Source organism: Neolamprologus multifasciatus, chromosome 13 (genome assembly GCF_963576455.1).
Source record: "Neolamprologus multifasciatus chromosome 13, fNeoMul1.2, whole genome shotgun sequence".
In the NCBI taxonomy this organism is placed as follows: Eukaryota; Metazoa; Chordata; class Actinopteri; order Cichliformes; family Cichlidae; genus Neolamprologus; species Neolamprologus multifasciatus.
The window spans coordinates 15,981,600-15,994,528 of NC_140451.1; the positions used below are offsets into that span (position 1 = coordinate 15,981,600).

The 12,929-nt window shown below is 40.2% G+C and overlaps 1 protein-coding gene across 1 annotated transcript in view; it reads left to right on the forward strand.

Annotated features, from left to right (window-relative positions):
• Window positions 1-302: 302 nt before the first annotated feature.
• Window positions 303-12,929, forward strand: part of dst (dystonin) — a 104,812-nt gene continuing 92,185 nt past the window's right edge. Inside the window, 4 exon segments of the mRNA XM_085182055.1 lie at window positions 303-722; window positions 1,074-1,105; window positions 2,251-2,439; window positions 6,292-6,505. Of these exon segments, the coding sequence (XP_085038181.1) occupies window positions 539-722; window positions 1,074-1,105; window positions 2,251-2,439; window positions 6,292-6,505 (619 nt within the window). The 5' untranslated portion in view covers window positions 303-538.

Here is a 12,929-nt window from a genome sequence, read left to right on the forward strand (position 1 = left end):
TCAGCACCTATCAGCACATACATTTTAAAACCATACTGGGTAGACCTGCTCTACAAAATACAAACGATATTTCATTTCGGGGCAAAAAACATGCTGTATGTGTATACAGTGGCGATGACACTCTAGATCACATTTAAAAATATTAAAGAAATTTACATCGTCCCTACTAGTGCAGTACATCCACGGGTCTACACGGATTAGTGTTATTTACTATTGCAGCGTTATTCGTGTGGGCAGCCCCCTCTGCAGCAGATTACAGTGATGCTGGGATGAATCTGCTGACTCTCCCTGCCCCTGTTAAAAAAATAAATAAATAATTTAAAGTGGCGTCTCTGCTGAGTCATGCATTGTACCCCACAATAATGATATCAACAGTCTGGGCTGTCCTTTCTGGACCTGTGCGCTCTCCGCGGTTTACTGTGCGATGCTTCACGTAGGTTAGTGAGTGTCTTTATTCTCTTGCCGAGTTATCAGCGACATAACGGCAGCGGAAGAGCCGGCTGTCTGAGGCTGCCAGATCTGCCCTATATCTCGTCTTATGATGATCGCTGCGGCGTTTTTGGTCCTACTAAGGCCGTACAGTATTCAATGTGTGCTGCTGTTGTTGTTGCTTTTGCTGGGGACTATTGCGACAATTTTGTTTTTCTGCTGCTGGCATCGCAGGCTTCGTAATGGAAAGCATCCAATAAAATCTGTGCTCTCTGGACGCCCCAAGAACCGCGGTGAGTAGCGTACAGGCCAGCCGCATCTTCTCCTCCTGACAGCTCATAGTACATATATTCATGTAGCCTACAGACATTAGAGATACGTGTAATCGTTCATAGTCTGATTATGTTTATCTTTTGTATATAAAAGCAGAGTCATCACTGTTAACGCCTGTTTGGGCTGTGAGACTCAGAGGTGATACTGTGCGTATCTTGGATTTTGTTTTTGCTTTTTTACTTAAAGTAACCTGAAGCATCTTAAACTTGTTATTACTTATGGCCAAATGCATATCTCATAGCCGAGCTGCAGTCATTGCAATGTTTTACATCCTAACATCTCTTTTGTAATATCTGTTATCTGTCTTATAGTTGGCCTGCGAACGCATCATTTTCGATCAGAGGTATGATGAACTTTTTACATAATGGCTTTGTCACCTAATAGCCAGGAGGAATGATCACTTGTGTTAAAGTGAGACTACATTTAAGCTTTAAGCTGTGATTTAACCAACGCTTCACCTTAAAGAGCGTTTCTTTTAGACTTTTATCGAGGGCTGCATGGCTATTTTAGGGTCTCTGCTGTGCGCAGTGCGCATGTGTTATCAATAAATGATGTGGGTGATATTGCAGTTTCACTACTGTTTTTTTCCCAGAAACACATGGGTTAGAGCTAACTCTGAGTCCACAGAAACAGCTTTTTTTTAAACGATCCACAATATCATTATGTTAAATGTCATTTGGTGCTGACAACTGAAAACACGAAGACCATTTTCTGTCGATCCGTTTCCGTTTTAAGCCTTTTTGCTTTCAAAATAAAAGTAGAAATGGTTTAAGAAAACAGCCATGTAAGTACTAAGCTTTTAGCCTGGAAGGGAATGATTACGAATAAAAATAAGCGCTGCAAGAGCTATGGTAAACTAAAAATTAACATTATGTTATGGATAAAGCTGTTTTAGTAGCCGGTTTTAATCTTCCTGACTTGGCCTATGAAAGAGATAGCCTCTTTTTAATTACAATTGCAACTATAGAGTTGTTGGAAACTAATGACAGTGTAAGGTTTTAGTAAAGCTATTCTTTATTTCAAGTGCAACATTGGCAGACCAGTGTTATGGCCAACTACACTGCTATAGAATGCAGTCTTCTTGTTTTTATAGTTGCAAAACCAAAAGCTTGCCTTCATTTGTAGGTCATGTTATTGAACCACATGATACAGAATCCCTACTGACTCAGTACTTTAGCTGGTAGGGATTCAGTATCATGTTCAAGGACATCAAATGCAGGGCAGTTTTAGAGCCTTAATGTTGTAAAACAGTGTCCTCAATCTTTAAGAAAACTTGAGATAAATGTAATTTTAAAAAGCACATTTTCTCTTCAGAGTGACTGAAGTTTCTGTGTGATCAGCCTATAAAGTAACAGCATCCCACCTCTACTTTAAACCTGAATTACAAACGCTGTAATTCTTCATAATCTAACACAGCTTTTAACTTCTTATGCTAAGGTATGCCTAATGCATAATCTGTTACCAGCTTGACATGTTCATGTTCCCCAGGGCTTCAGGCACAGTCCACATCGCCCGAGAAGGAGCATACATGCTCGAGTGACAGAGGAAAAGCCCAATCTGGTCGAGGTTCCTGAAAGTGAACCCGATTCATCGTCGTCTCTAAGAAAACGCAAAGTGAAGAAGAGAGTCCTGCCAGAATTTTACCAGTCTGTACAAGTCACCCCTACACGTAAACCTGTAGGTACCCCACTTCACTGTTACCATTAAGACTAATGATAACACAATACACTGGATTTGCTTGCTCCCCTCAACAGGAACATCACAATGTACATTGGAAAAGGAGTGCTAACTTGCTCTAGGGCAAAGGGGAGATGCTTATTTAAGGAACCTGACACTTGGGTGTGCTGTTGAATGATGGGTTTCTTCCCAAGAAATGAAACGTTGCTGTGCTGGTACTGCAGGGTGTCTTGTTCAGTTTCTAATCATCATAATAAAGACCAAACATTTAAAGATTTTTTTACTGCCAATCCGCTACCTGTACAGGACATACTGAAGAATTGAAATACTGTCTCTCCCTAGTCTTACTATAAAGAAGAATTAAGAAAAGATAAAGGAACCCTAAGGAACTACTGCCACTATGTAGAATAGTGTCAGTGGTGCAAGATATACATTAAATAAATAAAAATAAAGTAGCCTTTGAGCTGTACATGGACAGTAGTGCAAATAACCAACAGCAGCATTTACATTTAAAAATTAAAAAAATATATTTACCAACAGATCCTGTAATCTTTGCTTTAAATATTTTTTCCCCAGAAATTAAAAAGTACATGAACTCAACAGAAATAAAGTATTCTATGGATATGCCCCATGCCGCGGTGTTTTAAAGGTGCTGCATCATTAAAAAGGTTCAGTGGACTCAACAATCCAAACATATTTCACTTAATTATAACAATAATTATAGTAATAAACTCTTGTTTTGCTGCAGCTTGAAGTTCACAAGTGAATCACCCGTTTTATTAGATTTTATGACTCCTTAAATAATTTGAATTAGTCATCCTAGCCTGCACGCTAGTGCGTGCCTTTGGAAGCGTAATATGGTACGCTCCCTGTGCCCTTTAACTCACCGCAGTTTTAGATCTTCAGCTTTTCCACATCTCCACCTTCTTTGTGTTATCTTGTCTGTGAGCTGCACTGCTTGAGAACGCGAGCGGGCCTGTTGTCCTTCAATACTTTTGTCACTTTCAGATTGTGCTGGTAAAATTTACAGTAAGGAAAGACAGGGACAACATTTGACCCAAAGACTGAGTGGGTGGGGGGATAACATATGATTACAGGAGCACAAAGCAGAAGAAGGAGGGGACCTCCCCTTAAAGAAGGTGACTTACAGAAACAAAAGGTGCAACCACATTAAAGTCCTTTGTTTTGATGCCCTTTCTTTATGTATTGCTCCTCCAATCTGGGAATATATATTTGAATTCCTGAGACAGAAATTCTGATTTCACAAAATCATCTCATCTGTGGGTGTTTTTGAATGTGTCTGATTCAAATGTGACTGCACTGAGAATGTTAAATACACTAACCAGCATACAGCATACCCCTACTGCTTTACTTTGGTGTTGTTTAGTATGAGTGTATAAATTTAGACTGACAAACTGTCCAAAGGATCCTATTGATCTCCTCACACCCATCACTGGTGCAGACTCCACCAATAGTTGTTTGTTGTGTTGCAATACTGTAGATAACAGAAACACTTTTGTGCTTTTTACTATTTGACTGGTCAGCAGACAAGATGAATAACAACTTGACTGGAGCCAACTGTGAGGAAAGGCTTCTGAACTGGATATTTTGCTGCCACCAGTTAACATTTTATGTGACGTTTTATTTATACATTTGTTATGCAGGTGAAATGTTTAACCAAGGATTAAGAAAAAGATAAATGATGCCATGAAACAATATTGTTAGTCTAACAACACAGCAAGAAAAGGAGGTTTGCAAATTACTTGAATCACAATGAGAATAACAATTCCGAGATGAATGCAATTATGAGAACAACAAGATCAGTGAGCACGGGCCTAATTCAGGCCACAATACATCATTTATAATGTGTTTACATGCCTAGCTCACAACAGTCTGTTTAAAATGAATAATCAACCATGGTTCTCTTGTTGTGATAAAACCAAATGTTCTTTGTGTATGTTTTTTTAAATAAACATGTCTATATAAATGACGCTGACCAGCAGCAGAATGCAGCTTAAACAAGCAATTTCAGCCCAGTGCTGATTCAAACCAGGTCCTGAGTGGAAAAATTTGGTTTCTTTTACAGTAACCAAAAGAAGTCTTCACCGGTAAAGAGTAACCTTCGTGATGATCGTGCTCAAATTATTTTTAGCGCCAGTAACAGCTCTTGGGCAAAGATTATGAGGTTTTAAAAAGTAATAAAGAATCATCTACTTCCCCAAGTGATGTGAGAGTGGCTCTAATATTTCAGCTAGTCTTATGCCTGTAATTTTCTTTAAATGAAACTAAGTGCAAACAGACTTCTGAGAACATGCTTTTATTCCAGTAGTAAGTTAGTACTAACTTTCCTCGAATCGTGCAGTTGTTTTGCATTTTATGAGTAGGAATTATGAAGAGAGCTGATAAAAATTGCAACACTAAGCTGCACTTTTTAGGACTGATCTCATCCTGATGAAAAGTGATGCGACAATTAAAAAAAAAAAAAAGGCTGCTAATATTAACAGCATGTTGCTTTTATCAGCTCTGCAGACAGCCATGAAAGCAGCGGCTATTTTAAGCCACAAATCACTTTCTGTCACTCCAAAGAAATAATATCCTCCACTTTCACAATCTGTGCAGAAGCTCTAGGTTTACCTTTTAATAACACAGGACTAAGAGGAAGGCAGACCTCTTCCTTTCCTGTCCACAGATTATCTGTTTCAAGTGTCATTAAACTGCACTTTTGTCACTTAAGTGGTTGAAGTTGCTATAACTTTGCCCCACCCTATCCACTGGGCTGTGCTTGCTGTTTGTTCTCTTGCCCAACCTCAGGTGTGTTAGGGTGCAGCAAGGAATTGCAAAAGAAGGTAATCCATTTACCAGTCCTTCCTTTGAGCGTTTTTGTTGTGACTTGTGTTACAAAAGGAGAATGTGTGAGAACTGAACTAATTGGTCAATCCTGGAACTAAATGTCAGTTAATTTGGTTTTGTTCTAAAATATATATTTCTGATTTAATATTTAAACCAAGTGTGTCGTGTTGTGCAACCGCTGGACTCTGACTAGCACAGTGGTTTACTCTGTTTAACACTTCAGTGTCCATCCGCACGTAATTGTGTAACTGTGTGCAAAGTCAGAGCAGTGACCAAGGGGGGTCTGTTGTGGAGTCCTCGCCATGGTAATCAGTGGGATTACCCCCGTCTTCATATTAACCCCGCGTTTAAGGTCGCTATTTGTAGCAACACATCAGATTTGTACAAGGATGGCGCTCTAACACCACCGTCGCTGCTCCTGGAGCTGCTGTTGTTGGCTACCGGGTGTGACGCGCAGACACATGCATTCTGCTCTCCCATCACGGTCCAGCTTTGCCTCGACAACACACAGCGTATCATCCCTCCAGCCCTCTGGAGATCTGACATCACCTCACATCTTTAATGCTCCGACAAGGGACGAACGCGTGGCCGGAGCATCACTCAAAGGGCGTGGCACCTTGTGAAAAATGTCTATGAAGTCTGAAAGCTAATAACACGCATAAGGAATTTCTTTCTTTCTTTTTTTTGCCTTTCTTCCAGCTGACAGGTCTCCATGTATACAGTGGTAAGTGTTGTCATTGACCTGGCGGGGGAGCCAGATACTATTGATTTCGCATCGCTTTCATTTGCCTCGTTCGCTTATTGTTACGGGTCATTTGGAGTTGGTGGATCAAGTGTGGGTCCTCACACCTAACGTGCCCATATTTATGCACCTTGACCCGCGATGGTGAGGCGGGGAGGGGATGGGTTGTGAACGTTTTAATTGCTTAGCTGTGTTTCTCATACATTTCAAGACAAGCATTGTTCTTTCCACCCTTATCCCCATTTTCTTTTGTCTCACAGAGCTCCAGTTCGGGCAATCCTTCCCTACACTGCTCCATGTCTTCCTCGGCGGATTTTTCGGACGAGGATGAGTACAGTCTTAAATCTGGATCGGCGTCTCCCGCACCCGGAGACACTTTACCCTGGAACCTGCCGAGACATGAGCGGTCCAAGAGGAAAATCCAGGGAGGATCCGTGCTGGATCCGGCGGAGAGAGCTGTGCTCAGGATCGCAGGTGAGGGGGAGTCTCCTTAATATGAAGTTATTAGATAGCAATGTGCAGTAAGGACAAAAACCGTCTTGGGATATGTTACAATCCCCACATATGATGTATTTAGAGGAAAAAAATGACAGACCTCCTTAAGTTTATTATTTTCTCGTGAGCTCAGGTTTATTTGGGGACAAGCTTGTCTGTAGTGACGTGGATCTGTGGCACATGTGATGGTATTTTGGTCTGCCTGTTTTCTGCTTTTAGACTGATGCTTTAAACCCAACCAACAAAATATTGATTGTCTAGTGTAGTTTTAACATTTGTCTCTTGTTATTAACCAAAAAGTAAAAATTTATTATAATAATAATATTTTTTTTAAAATGTATTTGCTGATATGCACAATCACAGTACACATTTATTGGCGCCGAAGTGGGTAATTAAAGCTTTTTATCCCCCTGCCATGGGCTGGCAGTTTCTTCACACTTGATAAGTTGATCGGAAAACTTGTTTTATATCACGTAAGCATTTTATAATGATACTTTGACTCTAATTAACGCCGTAAAATCTCTACGAGAAATAGCGTTTCAGATAGATTGTCATGCGTGACGCGTTCAATAAAAGCTGGGTATCCTTAGGTTTAATGTTGAGCTTATGTCGGCAACAAAGATAAATATTTCAAACGTTTTGTTTGGGCTAAATCAGCCAAAACCGCTCGGACACGCGATAGCTACACGGTCTCTATTTGGAGAGGCTGACAAGAACAGGCGTTTATTTTTGCGCACTCTAAAAAAATGATGTTAGCATGATTCAGCCCAGTTTTAAAATCCTACTGAGATGAGGTTATTCCGGTTTAATGAAAATCACTCGCGATAAGATTTGGAAATGGCTTTAATTTATCTTTAAAGCCAGTATTGATTTAAGTGACATGCTAAAAAAATGAACCTTAGGTTGTTTTTTTCCAGTGTAGCCTGTACGACAGTCATTCCTATCAATCTGGTGAAGTCCGGAGAGGAAGTGTCGCCTATTGGTCGGAGCGCAGACAAGGGAGGGTTGTAGGGCGTTTCCTTTCGTACAACAACACCGCCGATTACACTCTGAATCCATACACATACACACGCACACACACACGCACCCGTGCTGTGTCCCTGTCCGTCGCTGGTGAATGTCCAGTTTGGGAAGCCCGGGTTATGGCTCAGTACGCACCGCCGGCTTATGCGCTTTCGGACGAACAGGAATACCTCCAAGCTTATGAGGATGTATTGGAAAAATACAAAGGTAGGAGAGTCAGTGTTGAATGGATATGTGTCACCTTTAGGACGAAGAAGAAATTGCCTGATTGCTGCTTGACAGTTCAACAAATGTCAGCCTGCTCTCCCCCCTTCTCTCTCTCTGGTGACTGGCTGGTGTTAGTGTCTTTATCCCTGCTGTGGAAAAAGTGGGAATATTTCCTGCATGACATCACATTTAGGTTGAATTTGAATAGTCCAAACAAAGGGTTTTTGTCATCATAGTTGATCACTAAATAGGAGGCTTGTTAATTATTTTATTTAGCTGTTATATTAAAAACATTAGTCTTGAAATATGTTTAGGAAAAACTCTGATTGCAAGCGTCAAATTGAAAGGTCCAAGAGGATAAAACAAGTCTTCAGTATGAGCAAATCATATTTTCACAATGTAAATTATTATTATTATTGTATGTTTAAAAAGATCTCGCTTACAGGAATGAAATTCAAATATCTGGTGCTTCAGACCTGGCAGGGCAATGACATAGCAGGCTACACGTCAGCTCTCCTCAGTAGCTTTTCTAGCTGCTCCTTTTGGGTCTGTCTCATTAAATAGAACAAATCCATCACACATAAAGGGCTAACTTCATTCAGCATATCTGCGACGGCTAGATCTTGACATCTCATAATCATGCATTCTCGTAGCAGGCCTCTGGAGATCCGGTAGGGCAAAATTCAAACAGACAGTCGTGCTTTTAACTCTTGTATTTCCTGTTCATTGAATCTGAAGCATCAGAACAACATGTAACTATTACTATGCCCTGTTGTACCAGATAGTTGTTGCGAGTATGTTCTCTCAGCTGTTGAGTATTTTAGCCAGCAGGCACAGTCAGCTGTGGTATAAGGCTTAAACGCCCCGACTGCACTCTAATGGGATCATATGATGTAGCATCATTAGGAATCTGTGGCTGGTGTCTTCCGGCAGAAGAGCTGCAATAAGACAACAAGCACACTTATTTTTGAGTGTTCTTTTGCCATCGCAGCTAGTCTGTGATCCGCTTTAGATGTTATAAACTGATTTTAGGGAAAACGTTAACTCTGCATCAACAGTTGCATGAAAAATGAACTTATCAAGGAAGGGTAAGGTGCTTCTTTTCTGTTTTCCTCATCATTTTAAGAAACTATTTTGCATCAGTCTGAAGCATTGTCGTTGCAGAGTAATGCTTATATGTTACCATTTAACCAGTTTATCACTATGTCAAGAAAAATTAAATAGGTTTAGTGTCCTTGTTTTGGACTTATTGATATTATTCTGCACAGAATTGTTTGGACAGACAGACCCTGGTTAAAACTTGAGGTTTGTTTGTGAATTTTCTTATAGCCAATCTACTTTGGTTACGTTCTGCACTTCATCGGAGAAAAAAAACAACAAACTTAGTAAAAGATTTTCAATATTTATTTACCAGAGTCTGTCAAAGAAAGCAGAAACACATTACTTATGAGCTGAGGTGATTCTTTACAAAGTTCTGGATTGTTTGCATCTGCAGTTTTACACAACAGGAGCAGTTTGATGAAATTACTGGATTGAGTTGCCTTAATAAGTCGTGTTTATAAGCGGATGATGCCCATATGGAAAAGAAATAGAAAAAACTTATAAAAGACTTGCATCAGATGTGGCCTACTTCATATAGTGAATCATATAAGGCTTATATGATTATGAAATTGTTTTAGTAAGTATCCAAAACATACAAGTTTCATTTATATAATTTTTCAAGGGATCTTATATTTGTTTTCACTCTTGTATGCTCTTCATACAAGTTTCACACAAGAAGGATACAAACTTTATAAGATTTATATACATCTTTTCCATATGGGTAATGCTGATAAATATATTTAAATCAATCCTGTGCAACCTTTTGTTCATTAAGTATGTTGTTTTCTTCAGAGCTGAGACATTTTTCCATTGGACGTTGTCTAAAAATCGCTTTGTTTTTTATTTATTTCCAGTTGATACAATCACAGCCTGAAGCGTCTCTCCATGTGATGGCCAGAGTATCAAAGAGGCGCTTTTTCATAGCAAATTCATCAACAGTAACTAAGCAAACACAGACCAGTAAACAGAAAAGCCAGTGAGCAGGCTAAGAGACAGATTTTTGTTTGTTTTGTTTTCATTTTTACCTGTTGAAATTCAGGCAGTTGTTATATTAATCCACGCACACTAGGCCTCCGTGACGTGAGGAAACATTTCGGTGTGCGATAACATTTCTCAGTAGTGCAGTGATGACAAGATTTGTGACAAGTAAACAAATAATGAAGTGTGCATGTTAAGTATACACTTCTATACTGTGCCTTCAGCTTTAAGACTTAACCATGAATACTCTGCGCTCACTGAATAAAGCTATTAGATAAATTATGTCAAACATGTTATTAGTGAAAATAGAATAGTGGTGCAGTTTTGATGGTCCTTGTCAGCTTAGGGCTTTCTGTGTGGAGTTTGCATGTCCTCCCTTTGTTTCTGTTGGTTTTCAGTGGATGCTCTGCCTTCCTCCCACCGTCCAAACACGCTTGTTAAGATAATTGGTGATTGGTGTGTATTATCTGCGATGGACTGGTGCTCTGTACCCCGCCTCTTGCCCTATGACATCTTGGATAGGCTCCTGCAACCTCTAAGAAGATAAGCAGTTAAAAAAAAATGGATGGGTAGATAATGCTGCACTGGGTCACTGCTGAGTGTGAATGCTTTGTTCAGTAAATAATAACTTTTATAATTGTTTGGTATCAGTTATGTATTTATCACTCATGCTTATATTTCAAACACAAGGAACGTATACGTTTATTATGCTGATTATTGTCCTTACAGTTTTGGCTTTAATATATTATATTACCTTCTGTACACTTTACCATTGAAGAGTTAAATCAATTTACAAACATACTGTGGTTCTGAGCTAATGTGAGTTCACAGGTCTTAGAATTGCCACAATTGCCATCAAATGAGGGCAAGTATGTTGCTGTTATTATATCTGATGTAGGAATGTGGCACTAATTAGGTACTTGCACTAATAATATGTTAAACAGAGCGACTGCTTTGGGTTGAACTGAAATTCAATGCAGGGTACACATACAAAAGACTGTAAATTTGAGGAATGAGTTAAAGACATGTTTTTTTAGAAACATGCAGTGCTTAATGGCACTGGGCAGTGGCTGTATGGGATCACACTGTTCTAGCAGAGCCTGCTTGGTAGGCTGTCAGGATGAAGGGGCCATTGGGTTTCTTAACAGCTGATGATCCTTCGAAATCAGGAAAGATTTAATGGATTAAACGTTTGGTGGTTCAGTCAGCTTTTCTTGCAGTTCATTTTGTTCTTAAGACGTTTGATGGCCTGGATGGTTTTATTACATTGGAGGAACAGTGTATTTTGAAATAAGAACCCCACATGCACATGTTTTGCCTGCTGATAAAGGAGAGTCTTGCTGGAAATGTTTATTTAACCAGTAAACCTTACAGTACACATACATTTTTTTTTGCAGATTTTAATAAAGCACATTACACAAAATCCTCCAATTTTGTAATAAATTTTCAAGAAGATGTGTACTGTAACCAGCTAGGTACTAAAAATGTGTGTTATTTGCAAGTACTCATACAAAGCACTGAACCAGTCTTTAGGATGCCTGTTCTGTTTTTTATTAGGGTGTGGTCTGCCAGTGTGTCTGTCAGATTTCTCTCTGTGAGTCTCTGTGCTCTTCATTATGACTTGCAGGACTATTGCAGATACTTAAAAATATCTTCATATGATTTAAGCTAACCCCTTTTAATATTTTTATTGCCTTGTTTTATCACACACAGAGGCAAGTGAGAGCTTTGCATGTTTTGCACAGTCACTGCCTTTGTCCACCCTCCTGGACTGTGCAGCCCAACCCCTCTGCTCTATGTCGACAGCCCACTCATCACATTCAAATGGCCTAGTGGCCCACACACAAAGCAGGCTGGCTGTATGGAGACAGTCTGCTACCGTACAAAAGATACTTTGTTTTAACGGAAGCAAGATACAAGTTGCAGACACATGTTCATGTGCCATGGTGATTAAGGTGACACTCCTGAAATTCATTTATTTATAGGAATTTATTTAAAGGAAGAAAATGAGGTTTGCCCTGCCATATTATACATCTGATAGCTGCAGATTCATGTGATCGTGACTGAAAAATTACATTAGATTTCTGGATCAGTTTCTGATTTCAGCTTTATCATCTTTTTCTTTTTTTTTTCCGCGCTCTGTTCGGCATTGTTGTCTTGAATTGTTGTCTGAAGGCCAAAAAATGACAAACAGATGTACTTTCACAAGTGAAGCCTTACGGCTTTCACTATAATTGTCCACTTGATAGTCATATTTTATTAGAACTTAACTAGTTTTTTATTTTTATTTTGGAAAATTACAACCATAACGGACAAGACTGGGGGGCGGAAAAGGGGAAAAAAAGGAAAGAGAAGTTGGGAAGAAAGTTAAAAGAAGGAGAAGAAGGGAAAATAAAGGAGATGAAAAGGGATAAAGAAAGAAAAACACTGCTTCAACAGCTGTTGAGGAAAAAAAGCAGAGCAACCACAGCAACAACCAATATATGCATAAAAAACAATGTTACTGGAAAACACACAGTAATAATACAAGATTTTTTAGAGGCAGCAGCAGCCCAAGATAGTGTGTGTTTGTCAGTACCTGCGTGAACACCTGTGTGAACACTTTTATGTACACCTGTTTGTGTGAGTGCGCTTGTGTTCGTAAGGTTTCTCCATGTAAGTGGGTAGCTGAGGACCTGAAGCAGGCAAGAAGGAGACCTGGACCCCAGACATCCTCAGGCCTCCCAGAGCATGAGAGCCTCAGTAGGACCACCGCAGGTACTACCGCGGCCCCGACTCAGAGAAGAGCAGAGGAGAGACCCAGCATCCATGTTGCAGAAGCACCAGATGGCTGCAGTGGTGCACTGGAAGCCAGCTATCCCAGAGTAGACCGAGCTCTGGGCCCAGAGACCCGAGACCCAAGGGCACCCCAGCCCCTAACAGAGGCTCAGCCCCTAGCCCCTAGCAGAGGCTCACTCCCAAGGCCCACCAAGTGGCCCTTGGGAGTGAGCCAGTACACACCAGAGCACCCAGCCCCAGAGCCCGAGAAGTACTAATGCACCAGTCCATGGGGACACCAGCTACTGGCTAGGAATGTGGCTTGGGAAAATAGGCC